A 22,360-nucleotide genomic window follows, 5' to 3' on the forward strand; every position below is an offset into this window, starting at 1 on the left:
TAAGGGGGGGTCACACTCAGAGACTTGCTATGTGAAAGGGGGTCACCAGTACAATAGTTTGAGAACCACTGCCTTACACTAACAATCCTGGCTGCCTGAGCTGGAAACATCATGCGCCTGCTTTATCACAGGCAGAGGAACTGGGGTCCTGGGTGGGCCAAACCCAAGTGGTGCTGTGACCCCAAGTGCCAGGCTGCATTAACACCACTGTCTCACAGCTGGAGAGGTGAGTGTGTTGGGGCTCCTGGGCCCAGCGGTTCAGGCTGCTGGTGGGGTGGGGGAGCTCCTAAGAGAAGAAAAGAGGAGGGTCAGGTGAAGCGCTCCCCTTGTTTTACTGCAGCAGCAGCCCCCGTTTACACAGATGTAAGTCAGGCTACATGCTGTCAGCCCATGGGGAGGCGGGCACCCTGGCCCCTGCCTGCCTGGGGCCCGATCAGTGCCCGCTCCGCCCACAGCCTATACCTAGCTGGCTCAGCCCCGACGGGCGCCGGGCCTGAAGCCGTGCATCTCGGGTGGATCCCTGTGCAGGCAGGGCTGGGCAAGCGGCCCAGGGGGAGGGGAAGCCGGAGCCAGCCGTGCCAGATGTGGGAAAGGGGACGAGGGGGTGCTGCGCCTCCCCTCGCCACGCCTGCCAGCGACAGGGCGGCTGTGCTTGGACCCTCCCACTCCTGCTGCTCCCCCGGTGCGGTGCCTCTGCCCGCCGTGGGGAGGGGGAAGCTCGCTCCGGCGCTCGCTCGCACACGCCCGCTGCTGGGGGCACCGGAGAGCTGCGCCCTGGGGGTGGCGCATCGGTGCGCGCGGGTCCCCAGCTCGTGGAGCGCCCCCGGCCGCCGGGGGAGGAGGAGAGGGCCCGGGGCGGGAGGACGGAAGGGGCTCCGGACGGGACACGCCTGTCATGTTGGCCGGGCTGCTCTTGGGGGCTGCCTGTGTGTCCCTGGTCCTCCCGGGCAGCGCCTATCCCGGCAGGAAGAAGCCGCACAGCTTTGCCGCGGACAGGTACCGACCCCAGCCCCCATGCCGGGGGCAGCCAAGTCCCAGGCGCCCGGCAAGGCGGCGGGAGCCGCCCGGTGCCGCGGGGGTCAAGCCAGGCAGCGGAGCGTGGCCGCAGCGCCTGCGTCTGTCTGTGCCGCCAGCCCCGGGGGAGGGGGGAGCTCGGGCTCCGTCTGTCCCGCACGCCGCTGTGTGTGCACGGTGCCTCGTGTCCGGCTGCCCCCTGGGCGTGGGTCCGTGCGCTGGGCGTGTCAGCGTGTGAGCGCTGCGCCTGGCTCTGGCTCGCTGCCCTGCGCCTGTCCTGTGTGTACAAGGCTCGGGCCCTTTTCCTCCCAGTGTGTGTCTGGCCAGGGGCGGGCTCTGCCCTTCCCGTCTGTCTGTCAGTCCGGGGCACACGCCTGGCCTTTGCTCCGGGTGTGTGTGGAACAGTCAGTCTTCCTGCCTGTGTCTGTCCACTTGTGATCACACCCCCCCCCACTGTGCCCTGTGTGTGGGTGTCTGTCTGTCCCTCTCAGTGTCTTGTCTCCCTGTGGGTCTGTCTGTGCCTTTCCCCTTTGCTTGTCTGTCCAGGTCACACTCCAGGTTTTTGCTCTGGGGTGTGTGTGTCACTGCACTGTTGCTCTCTGCCAGGTCAGGGAGAAGGATGAGAGAATCCTGGGCTGCCCTTCCTCCAGCAGTTCCTGTTGGGAGCAGAGGGGATGTCAGTCCCAGGACCCTGTTCCCCAGCATAGAGCTCAGACTCTTGGTCTCCTAGAGGCAGCTCCCAGTGGGGCCCTGGTGGAGTTGCAGCCTCAGGAAAGCAAAGGCTCAAGGGAACATGGAAAGCCAAGAAACCCCATTCCTTGCATCCTGCTGCCTGGTGCTAACCCCCATGGGGCCTTAGTTGAGTCTCTGCCCAGAGGGGTCATCCCTGCATCTGCAGCAGGAGAAGGGGTAGGGGGAGCAGGTCCTTCCCATACTTCCCTATATCCTCCCTTCACCTTTGTTCTGGGGTCACTCTCGCCACCCTGAAGCCCCATCCCAGAGAATCTGATGTTTCTCTCCTTCCCAGGCACCGTGTGGGGCCGCATGTTTGCCTCTCTGGCTTTGGGAGTGGATGCTGCCCCGGGTGGATGCCATCCCCAGCCAGCGGGCAGTGCACTCTGCGTGAGTATCCTGTGCCCTCCATGACACACCACCACCACCACCTGGTACCTGCAGCATGGACAGCGCCTCCCCTATCAGCCCCCATGTGCCCGGTACTCTTCCTTTTCATGGCACAATGGCACCTGGGAGGAGGGGGTGGTGGTGGTGGTAATGGCAACCGCTGACCAGGCCACCCATGAGAGAAATGCCCATCATGGCTCCTGCCCCTCCTCCCATCGCCGAGAGGGGGCTGTATTCAACCCCTTCCCCAAGAGAGCCATTCCTTCCCCCAACTGCTTCCTTCGTGTGTCCCCACCATCCCCTGCTCCCAGTGGCCAATGCTCTCCCATGGGCTCTGCAGCCTGTCTGTCCAGCAGGGGATTGAGGGGCTGTTTCCAGGCAGTGCCCGCTCTCCCCACTGGTCCATGCCAGGCTGGGTGTGTAAGAGCTGCTGCTCCGGGTGGAGATGTCACCGAGGGTCCTGACTGGCTTCTCTCCTGGCCCCTCTCCCACAGCACTCTGCTCCTTCGGCTGTGGCAGTGGCTGGTGCATTGCCCCCAACGTCTGCTCCTGCCGGGATGGAGAGCAGGGCATCACCTGCCCAGGTAACCAGATCCCTTTGCTGAATGCTTGTGGTCCTTTATCTGCAGCCAGAGCCATTCATAGGAGAAGGGCACTATCAAGGGCTAAAACCGGGGGGCTGGGAGGTCTCGTGAGGCTGAGCCATCCATGCAGTTGGGTGGTAATGTGGTGTCTGTGAGGGGCTGCAGCAATGGTGGCACAGACTGGCCTGTCCCAAGGGCAGAGAATCATAGAATATCAGGGTTGGAAGGGACCTCAGGAGATCATCTAGTCCAGGGGTAGGCAACCTATGGCATGGGTGCCGAAGGTGGCACATGAGCTGATTTTCAGTGGCACTCACACTGCCCAGGTCCTGGCCACTGGTCCGGGGGGGCTCTGCATTTTAATTTAGTTTTAAAAGAAGCTTCTTAAACTTTTTAAAAACTTTATTTACTTTACATACAACAATAGTTTAGTTATATATTATAGACTTATAGAAAGAGACCTTCTAAAAATGTTAAAATGTATTATTGGCACGCAAAACCTTAAATCAGAGTGAATAAATGAAGACTCGGCACACCACTTCCGAAAGGTTGCCGACCCCTGATCTAGTCCAACTCCCTGCTCAAAGCAGGACCAATTCCCAACTAAATCATCCCAGCCAGGGTTTTGTCAAGCCTGACTTTAAAAACCTCTAAGGAAGGAGATTTCACCACCTCCCTAGGGAACCCATTCCAGTACTTCACCACCCTCCTAGTGAAAAAGTTTTTCCTAATATCCAACCCTGCTTCCAGGCTGCACTGCCCAGCTCCCCTTAGGAATCAGAGCCCAGGGCTGCCCATTTCCAGCGACAGACTGTGGGCTGGGTCCCAACAGCTGGAGAGGGTCTGACTCCACAAAGCACTAGGTGATGGGAGTAGCGGGGGGCCTTGGAGTGGCGCTGGGAGGCCGTGACCCAGCAAGGGACTGCAGGCAGCAGCGTGGCTGTGTCGGTGGGTTCCTGCACCAGTGTTCTCAGTACGTACTGCAGGCAATGAGCTCCCAGGGCAGTTGCCAAATCCTGCTCCAATTGCGGCTCCTGTCTCAATGAGCCAAGGCAAACAGAGTGGCACTGGAGCTCCCTGTGCCCAGTGACCCTTATGCTGCAATGTTGCTCTCTCCTCCCTGGGTCTCTGCTGCCCCCACAATCCTGACTAGCCCATCAGCCTGCTGCCGTATGTGTTTCAGATCCACCTAGTGCCTGCGGGGAGTACGGCTGTGACCTCGCTTGTAACCATGGCGGCTGCCAGGAGGTGGCCCGTGTCTGCCCGCTGGGTTTCTCCATGGTGGAGACTGCCAACGGCGTGCGCTGTACAGGTGAGCACTCACCAGGCGCCTACTGTCGGGCTGACCCCCAATCAGAGCCCAGACCTGTGGCAGCCAGGGTCACTGAAGCAGCAGAGCTCCGAAGGGCTGTGAGCAGAGGGGTCGGAGTGCCGGCTGGGCATGGGCAGCAATGCAGCCACACACAGGATGCCAGGGTGGCAGAGGGTGACCTGCACCCACTTGGGGTGTGGTGACCGGGCCACAGACAGAGGTGGATGAGCCTTCTTTAGTCTCGGCTAGCAGAGCTGGGTGTTTTCGCTCTGGCATTAGAGGCTTGTCCTAGCCATTGGTCCCAGGTTCAGTCCCCGCTGATGATGTCCTCACCTAGAGAGCTCCTCCATCCCTGGCTGATTCTCCCCAGGAAAGGCTGGATCTGCTGGCTGGGACAGGAGTGCCACTTTCTCCTTACAGCTGATCTATGGGCTCTCTTAGCATCCCCACTGGGGTGCCCATGTTCCCTCAGCTGTAAACAGGGCTGGCTGTGCATGTGTGTCCATAGGAGTGGCTGGGTGCCCTCTCCTCCCCGGATCTTGCTGCCAAGTGGCCCTGTCTCTCTCCTAGACATCGACGAGTGCCTGAGCGCCTCCTGTGAGGGGCTGTGCGTCAACACCGAGGGAGGCTTTGTGTGTGAGTGCGGCCCAGGCATGCGGCTTTCTGCCGACCGGCACAGCTGCCAGGGTGAGTCCCTGGGCCTGAGGGTGCAGAACGAGGGTTCAGAGAGAAAGGTGGGGGTGGGGGGTGGGTGTAGGGAGGGTGGTGGGAGCTCTGGGGAGTTGTGGGGAGTGGCTGTCTCATCCTTTCCTCTTCCAGATACGGACGAGTGTCTGGCCACTCCGTGCCAGCACCGATGCAAGAACAGCATCGGCAGCTACCGGTGCTTCTGTCGCCCCGGCTACCACCTGCATGGCAACCAGCACTCCTGCCTGGGTGAGCGCCTCCCCCTCCTCCTGCTGATCTGGCCCTCCTCATCCCTCCTGAGAAGCCACCCTTCCCTCCCCACCCGGCCCTGCCCCTTCTCAGACACCCCCGCCTCCAGTAAGGCTTTGGTTCCAGAGTGCTGCCCAGTCAGTGATACTCCCCCAGCCCAGGGGAAGAGCTGAGTGCTGGTATCCCCACCCTGCCACCAGTGGGACAGCCGAGACACTGAGGGGTGAAGGGGTTTCCTCATGACTATGGCAAAGGACCCAGGAATGGAAGGGCTCAGTGGCTAGAGCAAAGATCAGGCCCTCGGTGCATTGAGGCCAGTAGGTAGCAGCCACTGGAGGTGAGCAGATGTTCAGCCCAGCCCCATGAGGTGAGAGCTTTCAGGGGGAACGGGGAAAATGGCCCCTGGGCTGAGATTGTTCTGGCTTCTCCCTGATACAGAAGAGGGGACCCTGGCAGTTAAGGTCTCCCTGTCTCCCTCTTTAGTGAACCGAGCAGGGGGCCCCCCCTGGCCTATTCCCCTCCCGCTCCCCGCTGTGCAGCCCTGTGTCACTGCAGCGACTTGAGTGTGGTCCCATCCAGCTCACCCTGCTGCGTGTGGGAGGGAATTAAGCTGTGGGGTAATCTATTATTGCTGATTTGTGTCGTGGCAGAAGCGAGCAGCCCAACTCCTAGACCAGGCTTCCATGGAGCTGGGGGCAGGACAGACCCAGAGCAAGGAGATGGGCCCTGCCCCACGGAGCTCACGGTCTGAATCCCTTCATGGTGCCTTTTCAGAGCTGGGGTAGCTCCAAAATGGATCAGAAAAGGCCTTTCCTTCCCCTGAGATCCAGTGAGAGGTGCTCCCTGCTGTCAGTCTCTGGGGTTACCCCAGGCTGACTCTGCCCCTTGGCCTGGCTGAAGGCCATCTCCAGATGGGCCTGAGATATCAGCATGTGGTGCTGGGGCGCCTGGCTTTGTGGCCCCCTGGTTAGTGGGCAGACAGGCTGGGCTAGTGGTGAACACCCAGGCCTGGCCATCTCCCCAGTCCCAACTGCGTGGGGAAGGGCCCCACCTGGCTTCTGCCCAGACCCAGTGAGTAAGGACAGTCCCCGGGTCCCCTGCCCTCCCTCGCAGCTGGTGCTGCTGCCGGGCACTGATGCCTGGCTCTGCCACCCCCAGATGTGAATGAGTGCCGCCGGCCCAGCGAGAGGCGCCCGTGCCAGCACGCCTGCCACAACACACCAGGCAGCTTCCTGTGCACCTGCCACCCTGGTTACCGGCTCAGCGGGGACAGGGTGTCCTGTGAAGGTAAGGGTGGGCCCCGCTCCCCTGCCTGCTGGTGGGGGGGGCACAGGCCTGCCCACGATCCCCTGTTGTGGAGAGCATTAGGGTTGGGGTTGGCTCCCGCCCCCATTCTGTGCTGTGGGGAGGGGGCTCTTCCCATTGACAGAGTGGAGAGGGAGTTGAGGTCATGACTCACGGCGTGGGGAGGTTCTCCCTGACAGGGGCTGTGGGTCTGGAGAGCTGGGTTATGTGCCCTGCAGCACAGGCAGAGCTGGCATCCCTGGGCCTAGTAGTGTACTCTGGGCATGTTCCGCACCAGTCCCTGGGTCCCCACCTAGCTGCCCCGGCTCTCCCCAAAGAGCTCCATGTTGTGTTTCCTTCCAGGCTTCCTGAAAACCATCCCGGCCCCATCTCCCATCCTGCAGTCCCTGCAGCACCCCCCAACTCTGCTGCTGCTCCCTCCCGACTCTGGGGGACCCCTGCTAGCCCCCAGGGCCTCCCCTCCTTCACAAGCCCCTGCCCCCGACCGCAGCCCCCAGACCCCTTCCTTGCTGACTGCCCCACCACCCATATCCCCCTTGCTCCCGGCTGCCACCGCTGCCCCTGGCGCATTCTCCCCACTGCCGCCATCGCTGCTCCAAGGGAAAGTCCCATCGCCCTCGCCTCGTCCCTCTGCTTCTCTGCCGCCCGCCCTTGCCACCTCGCCTCCCCTCTGCTGGCACCAGGGGGCACCGCGGGAGCACAGCAGCCATTGGACGGAGCCTGGGTGTCTGCACTGTGCCTGCGAGGTACGTACCCTCTCACTGGGTCCCTGGCTCCCCTGGCTGCGCTCTGGACAGTCCCCCGCTAACCGGCCTGTCCCATTGCAGGGGGGCCAAGTGGTGTGTGAGGCGGAGAGCTGCAGGATTGCCTGTTCCCACCCGCTGCCCCCAAAGGATGGGGGGTGCTGCCCCAGCTGCACAGGTGAGACCTGCACCCCCTAGTCTCTCTGGCTCAGGCCCATAGGGTCCGTTGGGGTCACTGGAGCCTGGATGGTTCAGTCCCTGCTGGTTCCTGTCCCAGGTGTGGGTTGTTTACCAGCCTGGGTGGTGCCCAGCTGGCTGGGCTGTACGGCCGCTTCTTGGTGGTCTGTGTGGGTGCCCAGCTCAGCCCTGAGGGCATGGTGGGAAGGCTCATGATGTCTCCCCCAAGCGGAGCGGTGAGCCCAGGCCCGTGCCCAGTAGCCTCACGCTGCCCTTTCTTTCCCGTCTCTCACAGGCTGTTGGCACGAGGGGGTCGCCCGGGCTGAGGGGGATGTTTTCTCTGTGGCTGACGGAAATTGCACAGTCTGCATGTGCCTGGTGAGCATGACACTGGCTAGGAGATCCAGGCACCTCTGGGGTCTCTGAGAAATGACGTGAGCTTGTTACCCAGACTGGGCTGGAGGGGTTCCCCAAGGAATTTCTTCCCTGTCCCGGAACTCCTGTGACATCGGTGCCCAGGGTAGTGGGGAGCCAGAGGCTTAGTGAGGTCACTGTCCAAGTGACTGATTAGAGGTGGTGGCCATGGTGATGTGGCCCCTCAGCTGGGGGTTCAGGGACAGAGACATAGCCCCTCAGCTGGTGGGTCGGGGTGGAGATGTGGCCCCTTGGCGGGGGGATCAGACATGGCAACATGGCCCCCTCCTTGTGGGGTTAGTCATGGGTTTAAATGAGCACCCAGAGGAGGGGAGAGTTGCCCAGTGCCACGTCTGTGGCACAGGGCCCTGGATCTGTCCCTGGTATTCCCTTTGGTTTCTCTCTCTTCCAGGCCGGCAATGTGTCCTGCATCTCCCCTGAGTGCCCTCCAGGCCCCTGCCCCAGCCCTGCCCAGGCCAACTGCTGCTCCTGCCAGCCAGGTGGGTCCCTCAGCAGCTGCGTTGGTCCTTCGACCCCCCAGTTCTGGAGGCTCTGTGGAGTTCCTGGTGCGAAAGGGGTTCCCCATCAGCTGGCCCAATGGGGCTTGTAGATCAGATAGGAGGAGGATTTGGGGAGGTGGAGCCCAGTGACTGCTTCAGGGATGGGGTAGCAATGACTATACAGAGAGTGTGTGGTCAGTGGTGAGGCAGCATGGCCTAGTGGTCAGAGCACGGGGGATGACAAGTCTGGCCTCCTGGGTTCTCTACCCAGCTGGGGGAACTTGAGCAAGTTGCTTAAGCTCACCATGCCTCAGTTTCCCTGCCTAGAAATGGGGAGTGTGACCCCTGGGGTGGGTGGGTTGGTCTGAGGCACTTGGAGACTTGCACCCATGGGGCCTGTTTGAGAAGCCAGGGTCCCATTGTGTAATGGCTCCGGCTGGCCGCATTTCCTGCCATCCCGGTACCAACCATCCCTTTCTCCCTACCTCCTCAGCCATGTGCGATTTCCATGGGCGCACATACATGCACGGAGCCGAGTTCAGCTTGGACGGAGACAACTGCACCACCTGCATCTGCCGGGTAGGCCTCAGCTCCCCGTCCCGGGCTCCCTAGCACAGTGCAGGGGGGCCCTCACCACCTGGGGTCAGTGCCTGCTCACGCATTGCAGAGGGAAAGGGCTGCTCCACCCGAGACCTAGGTGCCAGGGAAAGGAATGGCCTGTGGAGATGCCCAGGCCAGGGTAGGAGCGTGAGGGGCTAGCAGGGAGAGGGCCCTTCTCTTAGGAGCCTGTGGCGGGGATGTGGAAAGGGAGTGAGAGCTGAGGCCAGGCTGCCTCGGTTGGAGCCCTCTGTGTGACAGCTCTGGCAGGGCCTGTGGTGCAGTGAGGATGAGGCACGGGAGGAAGGAAATGTGGGGCACCGCCCTGCCCCCTTTTTCTGCCAGCTCGTGTGCGACACATCTCTTTCCCAGAGTGGCGAGGTGGAGTGCTCCTTCGCCCCCTGTTCCGAGCTGGCATGTCCCCGGCAAGACTGGCTGCTGGCCCCGGGGCAGTGCTGCTTCTCCTGCCGGGAGCCTGCACCAGTGTCAGGTGAGAGCCTGCGCAGGGGCGTGTGCATGTGTGTGCAACGGGTAGGGGCCTTTGTGTGTGACACGCAGGGTGTTTTTGTCATGGGCAAGGTGTGTGTGTGATGGGTGGGTAGGTGTAAGGTTCTGTCTGTGTGTGTGTCTATTACCCACAGTGCCAGGCCTTCTCATCTGTCCAGGGCCCCTCACCTCTCAGGCTGTGCCCACTGGGCTCCCTGCCCCTCCTCTCTACTCCCCTCCTCTCCCGTCAGCCCCAGCCCAGCTCTGAAGCTCTTGCTCTCTCTCCCTGGCCAGGTTGCTTCGTGGATGACAATGGAGTAGAATTTCCGATCGGACAGATCTGGTCTCCGGGTGATCCCTGTGAGTTATGCATCTGCCAGGTGAATGAGAACCTGCTCTACTTCACTCTCCTTACCTGTCCTCACAGCATGCAGCGCCCCCGCCCCCGCCCCGTGCCCTGCGCCCTGCGCTAGCTTTCCCTGGCTGGGGCTGGGGGCCGAGCGCTGTGCCTTATGGATATTGAACCCTCCAGAAGGTCCCCACAGCTCTCTGCTGGTGTGTGCTCACTTGGCACTGAAGTGCAGGCCCCCGTCGGGTGGACTGTGGCAGCACACAGCATCGATGGGCCAGGGCTGGCTGTGGGGGGCAGTCGGCCAGGCCGTGTGTGCCATGAGTTTCTGTCAAGTGCTTCTCTCTTGCAGGCAGATGGCTTGGTGAGCTGCAAGAGGACAGACTGTTTGGAGACATGTCCTCACCCCATTCAAATCCCCGGCCAGTGCTGCCCAGACTGCTCAGCAGGTAACCAGGCCTGGGGTCCCCTCCCAGGGAGCCACCATCTGCAGTGAGAAGCCCAGGAACAGAGAAGCTCCCGCTCCATGTCCCAGCCAGCCCTTGTCCTCTCTGCTCAGACAGACATCAGCCAGGCCACTGAGTGCTCCTGGGGACATGGAGACCCAAACCTCTCCTATAGGCCAAACAGCCCTCAGACAGGAACAGCTTTTGGTCATCACCAGTGTGGGGCTGACTTTGAACCAGCGACCCAGCTGCGAATGGCTCTCCCTCCATCCCTTGAGCCGTCCTGGTGGAGAGGGCTCTGGGTGTGTCCCACACAGGCTCTGTTCGTGCTCTTGGTCTCTCCAATCTGCCAGGTGTGCCCTGGCCCCCCGGGAGGGAGTTGACTTTCTGGTGGGAGGTGCCATGACTGTGCCTTTCCTTCTCTCTCTTCCCTGAAGGCTGCACCTACATGGGAAGGATCTTCTACAACAATGAAACCTTCCCCTCCGCTCTAGATCCCTGCCTCAGCTGCATCTGCCTGGTAAGGGCTTCACCTTCCCTCCAAGCATGTCTGTAGGTAAGGCCTCCCAGGTCCATTAGACCAAGGGGTTTTATCCAGCCTGGGGCTGCACCTTCAACTTCAGGCCCAGATGGGTATAACATGCAGAATATGGAGGCAGGCACCAAGGTCCCTGGACCAGGGAAGAAGAGTCCAGTGGGGTGAGGCTGTGAGTGCAAGGTGCCATGGGGGTGGTCATCTGTGGGGAGAATGAGGTGAAGATAGGTTTGAGGTCAGGCACTGTCCTGGAACTCAATCATCCTACTGTTGCTGCCACTGTCCTTGGAGAGTCCTGCTGATCGTCTTCCCTGGATAGCTCAAGATGTGAAGAGGGTGGCTGGCTGGATGCTGTGGGTCTGGAGCAGAGGGAGTCTGGCTTGCCCTCCCCAGGTTGACAAATGGGGGATTTTCCTCTGTAGAAAATTTCAACAAAAATGGGGAAAAAATGTTTTCTTCTAAATTTTATGCAGAAAACTTCAATTTTTCAGTGGAAACTGGAAAGCATAAATGTTTCAATTAAAAATGGTTTCAGAGTAGCAGATGTGTTAGTCTGTATCTGCAAAAAGAACAGGAGTACTTGTGGCACCTTAGAGACTAACAAATTTATTTGAGCATAAGCTTTTGTTGGCTACAGCCCACTTCATTGGATGCATCTGATGAAGTGGGCTGTAGCCCATGAAAGCTTATGCTTAAATAAATTTGTTAGTCTCTAAGGTGCTGCAAGTACGCCTGTTCTTTTTTCTATTAAAAATGGTCACTGTGCATCATGGGAGTTGTAGTTCGGTTGCCTCATACTCTGAGTCTCCTCTATGGGCTGGGCTCCCTAGTTGGACTACATCTCCCATGCACCAGAGGAGGCAGTTGCATCATGGGAGATGTAGTCTAGGCAGGGAGTCCAGCCCATAGAGAAGAATGGGGACATGAGGCAATTGAACTAAAGCTCCCATGGGTCAATGCAAGAGCAGTTTCTAATCAAAATATTATGGTTTTTGGGTATTCGTTTTTTTGGACGAAAAATGGACATTTCCCATGGAAAGCAGACACTTCTTACAAAATGTTTCATTTTGTTGAAAACTCAATTTCCTGTTGAAAAGCTGTTTCAAAGGAGAATTTCCCATCAGCCATAGGCGTAACCCACTGTGTCTCCTGCCAGTCGTAGTCTCCCAGTCACCTGCCTATCTTGTGTTGCTGCTAAGGTAGAGTCCTAGTGTTGCTGTTCTGTGTCCTACAGCTGGGCTCTGTGGCTTGTTCCCCTGTGGACTGTATCATCTTCTGTATGTATCCGTTCCACCCAGAGGGAGAATGCTGCCCTGTCTGTTATGGTAAGTGCCACAGCCCTGGCGAGCCCCAGAGTTCTACCCAGGCTGCTTCCAAACCACCATGGGCTTTGACCACCTCTGATCTCACCACCAGGGGAAGAGGGTCTGGTGTGGTCAGTACTGGGATGGGAGACCTCACAGGCTGCAGGGAGGGGCATTGGGGGGCTCAGTGCTCAGATAGCTCATCTCTGAGTCATTGCTGGCCCCAATGCCCCTGTGCAGGGCTAGGAGTGCTGTGCTGCTGAGGGTGGCGTGGGGGCTCAGTAGAGGGTGCTTTCTTCTCACAGTCAGGGCTGACCCCAGGGCACCAGGATCTGTGCTGGAGGGAGCAACGTGGGGTGTTGTGCTGCAGGGAGTGGGGTAGGTTACTCAGTAGAAGGCTTTCCCAGTGCATCAGGGAGGCTCGATATGGGATATTCTCCTCTTACAGTCAGCACTGACCCCAGTGACCCAGCGCAGTGCCAGGGGGACTGTGCAGTTGATATGCTTTCTTGTGGGTGAGTTGTAAGATGAAGGCCCTAACCACTTGTGGTCATGAAAACTCCCTTTGCACTTTAGTGAGGTTCGGGGTGTTGCCTTTGGGTAAGTCCCCAAGCAGTGTGAATTAGGCACAACATTCAGCTTCACTTCCTGTCCTACACTCTCTTGTGCAGCATGGCCATGGGCTGCTAAACACCTGCAGCATTCTTGCCTCAGAGGTGGCTGCATGTCAGTGTTGGGTGAAATGATTCTTCTGTTGTTGTTTGGGTTACAGCAGTGCCTAGAGACCCTAGCTGAGATCAGAGCCCCATTGTGCTAGGCCCTGTACATACACACAACAACCTCTTCAGGGCAGGAACTATTCCTAAATAGGCAAGGCAAATAAAGGGCAGGAAGAGAAACTGAGGCACGGAGTGGGGAAGTGACTTGCCCAAGGTCACCCAGAAGAGAACCCAGGTGTCCTGACTTCCAGCCCTGTGCTCTATCTACTTGGCCACACTGTCTCCCTGCTTCTTCCGCTCTGTCTGCGTGTTACTATCACATCCAATCTCTATATAGTTACTGTAATGTTAAAGCTTGTCTCTCTCCCTGGCTGGGTGTCTGTCCCCTGCAGATTGTAACTACGAAGGCAGGAAGGTGGTGAATGGACAGACGTTCGTACCGGAGGGTGAGCCCTGCATTCACTGCACTTGCCAGGTGAGCTGTGCCCCTCGGAGGGGAGGGAGATGATGGGGATTGTTCTGCGGTGACTAGGGGAAGGATGGGAATGGGCATCCCTCAGCATCAGCCAAGAGTCCCATGGACTGTGTCTCCATGAGTGTCTATCCTGTGGGGCCTCCAGGGGCTGGTGTGAGGAGACGCTGAGTCCCGCTGGGAACTGCCCTCCGGGGGGCTGGTGCAATATGGGCCAAGGGGATGCTGGGAACGGCCCTCCAGGGGGCTGGGGTGATATGGGCAGAGGGGACAATGGGAGCTGCACTCTGGGGGGCTGGTGTGATATGGGCTGAGGGGACGATGGGAGCTGCCCTCTGGGGGGCTGGTGTGATATGGGCTGAGGGGACACTGGGAACTGTCCTCCGGGGGGGCTGGTGTGATATGGGCTGAGGGGACACTGGGCACTGTCCTCCAGGGAAGCGATGGGGCCTGGAGGGGATGCTGGGAGTTCCCCTTTGGCTCCTGTAGTGCCGCAGGCCTTTGCTTTGGACAAGGGTCCAGTGGATCTGGGCATGACAGAAGGAAAAGCCAGTGGGTTGCTGGGTGTGTGGAGGAGCTGGCAGGCTCCCTGCTGTCCCCGCAGATCGGGGTTGTTTGTCCCGGCCCGGCAGAGAGACGGACAATGCGGGTGCTCACAGGCTGTCATGTCTCACCCCTTTCTTTTCCCCCTCTCTCAGTTGGGGGAGGTGAGCTGCGAGAGGAGGCCCTGCGCCCGCTCCTGCACTGAGCTGTCGGCACTCCCGGCTGCCTGCTGCCCTGCCTGCCATGGTAATAGCCCTGCACACCTGGCCTCCCCGTCCCTGTGCCCTTGGGGTTGGCACGGGCTCTTCCCTCTCCCCCCCCCCGCCTACAGAGGGAGCTTTGCCCTTGTGACAATGACCCTGAACAGGTTGCTGTCATGGACTGAAGCCAGGAGGGCTGGAGTGGAAAATTGATCCTCCGCTGCCTGAGCTATGGAGCAGGCCCCTTCGTACGGCAGCGACAAGAGCTGACTCAGAAGCCCCTGTGTGTGGCAAGGCTACTAGAGGGGCACGGAGAGCAGGCCTGATGCGTGGGCACCTTTGGCACCTCCTGCCCGCAGGACCCTGGGATGTGATATTATGTCAGTCACTGCAGCGCCTCCAGGTGAGGCTGTAACTGGGTGCCACTGTCTGGGGTGGGAGAGCCCCCGGGGTTAAGGTAGCCCTGTAGGACAAGCCCCCCATCCCCACCTGAGGGGCTCATGTAGGGGAGCACAGTGCCAGGCTGTGGAGCAGGCATGCAGGCTTTGTGCCTGTGTTCCTGGGGCTCCCTAATCTCAGGCCATTGCTGTACAGCGCTCTGGCCCCCCCATGGGCCCCATGCCCCCGGATGGGTGTACCACAGCCCTGGGGGAAGGCACTAATGATGTCCCTGTCTCCATTAACTGCAGATGCCCCAGTCCCTCTGGAGGGCAGCCCTGTCCCTGTCCACGCAGATGATGCAGAGGCTGGGAAATCCCCATCCCGCAATCCCAGAGAGAACTCCATGGACCAGCCCAGGGCTAGTGACTGCCGCCTCTGCCCCAGTTCCCCGGCTCCTGCTTCTCCCAGCCCAGAGCGTCAGCTCCTTGCAGGAAGGAACATGCCCCGCTGGGATGCTGGGCCCCCTCCAGCTGGGCCCCCTCCAGCTGGGCCAGGGTCCTTGGGATCCCGTATGGCTCCCTCGGGGGCTTCTCTGCGCCCCACCATTCTGATAGAAACCTCTGGGCCGGTGACTGCAGTTCCAAGCTCCGATCAGCCCCCTGCACCCACCCCTGCAGGGCCCAGAACTGCCCCCCGGACCCTCATCCCCGGTGCTGGCTTGGTCCCTGCTCCTCAGAAGCATTCTGCGCTCCCATCAGAGGGGGTGGAGCCACGCCCCCGTGAGGAAAGCACACCTGGCTGGCCAGCTGCTTAGTGCCCCTCGCCGAGGGGATGGGGAGCGCCAGGCCCGTTGCAGCAGCATGAGGAGGAGGAGGAGGAAGCTGGCAGGAGAGATGAGCTTGATCGAACGGGATGGGGGAGGGAAAGGAGGCGTCACGTTGTTCTGAGCGGCATGTATGGGAAGAACCACTGCCTCGTCCCCTGTCCGTGCCTCGCCTGCTCCCTCCCTGGATCCCGCTGGACAGCAGATGCCTCAGAAGGGGTAACGTGTGGGCGGCTCCGCACCCTGCTGTTGGGGAGGAGGTGCTTTGGCCCTGGCCCGGCTGCCTGAGCAATCCCAGGAGATGAGGGGTGCCATGATGCTCTGGGAGGACATGGTGCCTAGCTGAGATACCGCGACTCAAGATTTTCCAGGCATATGCGAGCTGCCAGCCTCCTTACAACCAAAGTGCGGGAGGAGATGGGGAAGGGCTGAGAGCATGCCCAGCTGCCTGCATCGGGTGGGACGCGCCCACCTGGTCCCAAAGGATGATCCCTGTGCAGGGCTCCTGAGAAAGGTGAATCGCCCCACCCTTTGGGGTGGTCCCTGCCTCAGCCAGGCCCAGGGCCCCTGGATCCAGCCCTGAGATCTCCCACCATTTCTTGCAGACTCATGTTTAAACCTTAGGGCTGAGGTTTCAAAACTTCCTAAGGAATTTGAACACCCAGTTCCCAACTGGGCATCTGGATCCCCTGGGCTGCTTTGCAGTTCCCACCCTAGATTCCTTGGCGCTGCTGGGAGGCTTTCCCAAGCTCCCCCTGATGGACAGGTATCTGATTGCCCATCAGGGCCAGCCTGCCCATTCTACGATGAATAGTAATAAAGTTTTCCCTACTAATCCCAGCATTCCCTGCTGCCACCTACAGCTGGCTCTGGCCATGGGGACGAGTGCAAATTGGGTGGGCTCAGCAACCCCAGGGCTGATACCCTTAATGGTGGGGTGATGGCCTGGAGGTGGCAGGTTCTTCCTCTCCTACCACCATCTCCTCAGCCAGTCCTGGATTTGGCAATTCGTGCAGTGGCTGATCTCAGCAGGGGAGGGGCTGCAGGTGTCTGATGTGAAGGGGATGTAGAGCGAGGACCCTATTGCCGGCTTGTTCTCTCCAAGCAACTTTACTCAGCTCCTGGCTAGGATGGGGGAGAGGATGGGACCCCGTGACTGGGAGCAGGTATCTGCTATGTCGTCTGGGAGGAACGATCTCAGCCTTAGACAAGGTTTTTCCCCAGTGCATGGGGAGCTCACGTAGACTTTGCTCATTCCTCTGCGATGGGTGAAGGACTCCAGATCCCAGGGCTGTCAAGCCAGCGCCCCAGACTAAAGTCATTTCACTTAGTGTGTAATACCAGCTGTCGCCACTGGGTGTCAACACAGGCTGAAATATTTCCTCGGGGACGGCCCTCAGACAGAATCCAACCTGACCATCAGCCCCTGGCTTCCGGAAGCAGCTGCTTATGTTCTGAGTGGAACAGGCAAGTCTCCTCTTCTTCGCCCATGCAGACGGGCACCTGGGGCTGCGGCCGCCACCCTCGGGCACCTGTGTCTTCCCTCTGCCTGCACAAATGTAGGATTTGGGCTCACACGTCTGAACTTTGGGCCAAAACTGCTAATCAGTTGCACACGGAGATCCAAACCCTCGCTGGACTTGCCGCACCTCGATCTCCCCTTCTAGGCCCTATCTCCAGCCTAGTTCCAACTCCAGTCCTAGCAGAACCCCAGGTCACAGGATGGGGTAATTTATTATTTATTTCATAGAATCAATCATAATTAGAATTCAGAGATCAAGGGGGACCATATGATCATCTAGTCTGACCTCCTCTGCAAAGATGCATAAGCATATCATCCACCTCCACTCCAAGTAGCCCCTGCCCATGCCCTCGAGGGAAGAAAAAACCAGGGGCCCATCCAGCCATCTTCTGAGGAAAAATCCTCCCGACCCTTGGCCCATGGCGGTCAGCTGAACAGCTGCAGAACTCTCAAGAAGACTCTCAAACCAAACCCTCTGGTTAATACTACCAGGCACAATATTTGACTCCTGATTAATCCCATCTATCCATCCTATCATCCCATAAACTTATCTATCTTAATTATTAAGTTCGGAGTCCTTTCTCCCCTCCCCACTGTTTCCCGACCTTCTGTTGTCCCGATGGTAGTTCTGATGAACCTTTCCCTTCAATTTCAAAATCAAGCCTGAATTGACTGTTTGAGCCCGTATATCCTCGCCCCACCATAGTGCACTGCTGAAATAATTTCTCTCTCCTGAGTTCCTATTCTCCCCTCTGATATATTTAAAGAGTGTAATCATATCTCTTCTCTCATCCTTTAAAGTTAAGGAAAAAAAACCAAAAAAATCTCCTCTCTCCTTCATAAGTCTCTCTCTCCCATTCTTTTGGTCCATTCTCTCTCCTTTCTCTTGTTTGTCATCATCCTTCTTTCTTCATGATTCCAAAACTGCAAACATAACTACTCACACTGCACACAATATGACAAATGAAGTCTCACCAGCCGGCCTATCCCTACTAGAAACCCCTCCCTCTATGCACTCCCGCAGAATGCAACCTACCAGACCGCATTGGTATCAATTTTAGCACATCACATTCATTCACATACAACCATCATCTGCGAACAACCACAACCAGGTTCCTAGTCTCCTCCCCCCGTTCCAACAACTCCCACTATAGCTTATAACCCTAGTACTTGTAGACATCCCCTAAATGCATAACTTTCACTTTCCACACTGGTCATTTTACTTCCTTCATCTAAATCTCCCTTTCCCAGTCATTCTCCTCTCCCTGGAGAATTCCTCCCCCTTCCCCCGAATTCCAAAACCCCTTATCTTCATCCATCCTACTCTTCTCCTCTTTACTCCAGTCAGCAATAAATATTGAATATAAAATACTCCCAAAAAATAGAGGTGAGGAAAACCACTCCAACCCTCCCCCCCCCCACTCCTCCCACAACCCTCCCTCTGCTGTCTCCCCCTCCACTCCCCTCTTTCACACCTTATCCATTTCATTCTCCCCATCTTTTTTCCCCATTTTAACCAATACTTTTTTCAGAAATGCCTTACAAATGCCTTAATGCAAAGATATAAGAATGATCCTGATATCCCCTTATGTAAAAAATTGTCTAAAAATCAAAAAATGCGCTCAGAAGGATTTGAATCAGATCTAGTAAATCCTCTAATCTGTCTGCCGCATCTCCATGCTGTAATCATATCCCATCACTCATGCCCCATTTTTTTCCTATTTTTTCTCTTGGTTTTTTTTTCCTCCATGAGATTAGACTAACAATGTTATACTCTTTTTTTCTTTTCCCTAATATACTTTTTCCCTTAGTATAATCATCAACTACATTAGCCACAATCCAGTCAGTCTTATTAATCCGATTATTTAGTATATACTTAAATTCCCTTAATATTCCTTAGTTTATATTAATGAAGATAATCTATTCCACTGATTATCTTCATATACTGTTTCCCTATCCTGTTTCCTTTACCTACTCGTAATGCCCTACCCTCCCCTTCCTACCATTCCTTCCGGTCCCTTCATCACTATTCCTTAGCCCTTCATTGGCCTTAGCCCTTCATTTCAAAGTTTAAGTCTTGAGGCATTATTCATTTCATCCTATATTTTTAATTTTTTTCCATTTAAAGTTTTTCTTTCTATTTTTTCTTCTCTTTCTTTCTTCTTTCTTGTTTTTATTCCCTATTTATTTCTATTGGTTTTCTTTTAAGCTCCGCTTCGTGCCTTTGCCGCTTTCACCATGCCTTTCTCCCCTCTGACCTCATCCAGCTCCCTGGCCCCTCTGACCCATTTAAGTCTCTCTCCGATTTCTGATCTTCTTTTTTTCTACTCTTCTCCGCTTTTTCTTCAGCTTGCTCAACTCCTAAGACGCACATCGCTCACCCTACTGCACCCTACTCTCTCTTCCATCTCGCCCAACTCCTCCTGATACTGTCCTTAACTCAGCCTTTAGCCACTTCCCAGATAGCCCACCCTACTTCACTAACTATGTTAGCCCTACTAAGTTGCCTTTTAGCCTTAAAATAAGTCGTCTAGTCTCAAATGCCCTATTAGCCATCCACATTTTATTTAATCAAATCTTTTTGAAATGATTTATCACTCAGTCAGATCCACTCCAATGAATTCCTCTACAAAAACACCCCAAGGTTGTCTCCTCAAAACAAAACCAAATCCCCTTCCTCGTTACTCACCACCCTCAAATCTAAAATGGCCACCCCTCATTTGAATTGTGATGGTATCTAGGAGCCCCCCTCACAGGCCAAGCCCCTGTCACAGGCCAAGCCCCCATTGGGCTAGGAGCTGTACAAACACAGAACAGAACGGCTGTCCCCCATGAGCTGATAAGATATAAATAAAGAGACTGACAGACTGGAAAACACAAGGAGACAATACGGCCCAGCATGATAGGCTGTGCTGTCAGCATTGCAGCAGCCTGGCCATGGCCAAGTTCTTTGTAGGGTTATGAAGCAGAATTGGGATTGGGGTTAGGATTAAGATTAAAGTCCTTTGGGGCTATTCTGTGGTTAGCATTGTAGTCCGTTGGGGGCCAGCACTAGGGTTAGGGTTCGCTATAAGGTTATAATTGGGCTAAGAGCTAGAACAACGTGAGAGAGTAAAACATTACAGTCAGTGGGCTAGGATTTAGATTTACCACCATAACCTAACCTTGACATCTTACCCTGCACTGTACTAGCCTCGTTCTAGTGCACAGCATCCCTTTCCCAACCGCTCCCCTCAATATTTATCCTCGGTGAATATCAGCCCCCAGCTGGTCGTGTGCGAAAAAATTCCAAAAGGCAAGGCCTTAACGCAAACCTTGTGAATGTTTAATTACACCCCAAGGGAATGAAAAATCCCAGCTAGTGTGAACATTTGCTTTGGTTCAAAAATAAGACTCTCAGAGAGCAAAATTGGACATATTTTCACTTTTTTTTTTACAAAGAATTTTTGAAGCAAAAATGCAACTTTTTGAAAAGGAAAACGATTTAAGGTCAGAATTTCAGTGTTTCTTTCTGGCAGAAATCAACTTTGTTAAGAAGCGGGGGAGTTTTAGAATGTGAGTGTCCCTGATGTGACCAGGCCTTGGACCCACACACACAGAGATATTTGTGTGTCTGTGAAACGTTGTGGGGTTTTTTTTTTTTGCGCCATGCACAAGGAGCCTGTGGAACTCACCTGCACAATAAATCTGTGAGTCCAAGTGTTTAGCAGGATCCCCAAAAGGGTCCATCAGACATTTACCTGGATAATGAGAGAGATGTTAGTAAGGGTTTAAAAAGTGTGGAAGGGCTAAACACCCTCATGATTTCAAGGTTTAAAGGCAACCTTGAACAGAGGCCAGGAGGAGACTTGTGCCATGGGCAGGTGTGGGATTTCTGCTGGTACTTGCTATTGTCTGAGACAGAACACTGGGCAAGATGGACAATGGGCTGTTCACTGATCACTGAAAGAGATCCTAATTCTTCAGTGACCCACTTCCAGCTGCCTCTGTTGAACAGAACATGGACTTCTGCAATGCCCCTCTCCCAAACTTCCCTGGTGGGGAAGCTAAACCGTTACAGATACAGTTCCCAAGACCACATCTTCGTTTCCCAACCAAAACTTAATAATGGTGCTACCCTCTTTTGACCTGAGTGACAAGTCAATGTCTGGGTTATTTCCATTAGGAGGAGACATTGGTGATGGAGTCAGATATCTTTGATGAAAGCCTGCCTATTTACACAGAATGTACAAAGGCCTCTTTCTCTGAACACAGGGGAAATCAAACAACAGGAGACAGTTTCTGTGCTCCCAGCTCCGAGGCCCTTTCAGCCAGCACTCTGCCCCAAACCTCTCTCTAGGCTTTGAGAAGGGTCATGTTCAGTGCTTGTTCAGCTTGAGTCTGAAGTTTTCTTGCTGCCTTCTTCCTGCTTCTCTGGTGTGTTTGTTGCTTCTCTCTCACACAGACTCCTCCACCAACCAATATCCAGCAAAACTCTGCCCACGTGCAGACTCTCCTGTGCCTTTGTTTTGGCAGGAGACCACTGTTATTTTTATAAAGGAGCTTAACCGTTTCTATTATCTTAAATGAAGGGTGGTGATTATACCTACCAATTTCAAGGAAATTAAACCCAACATATAACAGGTGCCAAAACTAAAACCAACCCTGCCTACTGGGCAACCGGGCAGCTCCCAATCAGCTCCAGGGTGCTAGACACCAGGACTGGCGTGTGTCATGAGTGTGATTCATTAAAGCCCATGAGCATCTTCAGGCTGGGAGCTACAGCGCAGGTAGCTCATTAGGAAATAGCAGGGGAGCACAAAGCTAAAGTCTGACTACTGGGCCAGACTTGGCTGCACTCCCGGCCCAGTGTGCTATAGACGGGGCCTGCTGGGATAAGCAATTGACACCAGGGGAAGGATAATTTTTTTGACGTGGCTGGGAATGAAGCTGTCTATGCTGAGCTACAGCCCCAACGAAAGGACCTGGTACTGGCCAGATCTGACCGTGCTACATTGCATATGGAAAAGTCTCATTTCCCTAGAGTTTGGTTGAGCAGAACTGGTCTGGAATGAAAGAGTGCTCCCGGAAACCACCCTATTCAGGTGTCCCCCCGTGCCGCACGTTTCTGGCACCAGGAATTTGGTACTAGTCTCGTTAATGGGCAGAATTTATTTTCCATGCCCCCCTTGAAAGCTTTCAACAAAGAGGCAAAATGGATCACAGGTTTCAAGAAGGGAGGTTGGGTAGAAATATCTGATGCCTATGTAAGCAGGGTCTGAATGAATGCTTCCCTGGCAGCTAGCTGGGAGGAGGAGAGACTTTGGTTGTGTTTATGTAAATACAGTTTGCTCCTGATCAGCTTACATATTTAGCAGATACAGCGGTGTCATGGTGATCAATTTTGGCTGATGTTGGGTACAAATCACCTTAGTACTGAATGCAGGGGTAGCGAAATATGGTACCAATGTTGTAATGTAGAAATACAGTAAAACAGGACTGTGTTTAACCTGTCCCAGGTGTCACCCTCAGCTGAAAGAACCTTGTTAAGCCACAGGCTCAAATGTCAGTGCCCTGTGAAAATAAGAGGAGTGAGAACAGATATCCTTGCTTGGCGTCTATATGCCCTCATCAAAGGTCCTTATTAGGTTGGTTTAACCTGTTTTTCTTCTCCCCCCCCCACTTCAAAAAATAAAGCTAAAGAGGCTCTGTTAGGAGCCTCTTTGTTATATTAAATGCCCATTCAGAGCTGCAATCAGTTGTGGCAGGACTGTGTTTCTGCCCTGCCTGCTAAGAGCTGAAAATTACTAAGAGACTGATGTGCAGAGATCACAGCAGAGAGGCAGATGGCAGCAAAAGGTGACTGACAGCTGGTGAATGAGTAGCTGGTGCAGCAG

At 55.9% G+C, this 22,360-nt stretch overlaps 1 protein-coding gene across 1 annotated transcript; it reads left to right on the forward strand.

Moving 5' to 3' along the window:
* The first annotated feature begins 875 nt into the window (after nt 1-875).
* VWCE (von Willebrand factor C and EGF domains) lies at nt 876-15,993 on the forward strand. Its single transcript, XM_039538487.1, is given in 21 exon segments — nt 876-996; nt 2,042-2,136; nt 2,631-2,720; nt 3,904-4,032; nt 4,603-4,719; nt 4,852-4,968; nt 6,127-6,255; nt 6,616-7,019; nt 7,101-7,194; nt 7,489-7,571; nt 8,020-8,107; nt 8,601-8,686; nt 9,077-9,194; nt 9,485-9,570; nt 9,892-9,988; nt 10,423-10,505; nt 11,755-11,845; nt 12,936-13,018; nt 13,714-13,804; nt 14,448-14,830; nt 14,832-15,993. Coding segments are annotated over 21 exon segments (2,820 nt in total). The 5' UTR covers nt 876-895; the 3' UTR covers nt 15,087-15,993.
* The last annotated feature ends 6,367 nt before the right edge of the window (nt 15,994-22,360 follow it).

The sequence above is a fragment of the Mauremys reevesii genome, linkage group 4 (genome assembly GCF_016161935.1).
Source record: "Mauremys reevesii isolate NIE-2019 linkage group 4, ASM1616193v1, whole genome shotgun sequence".
NCBI lineage: Eukaryota > Metazoa > Chordata > Testudines > Geoemydidae > Mauremys > Mauremys reevesii.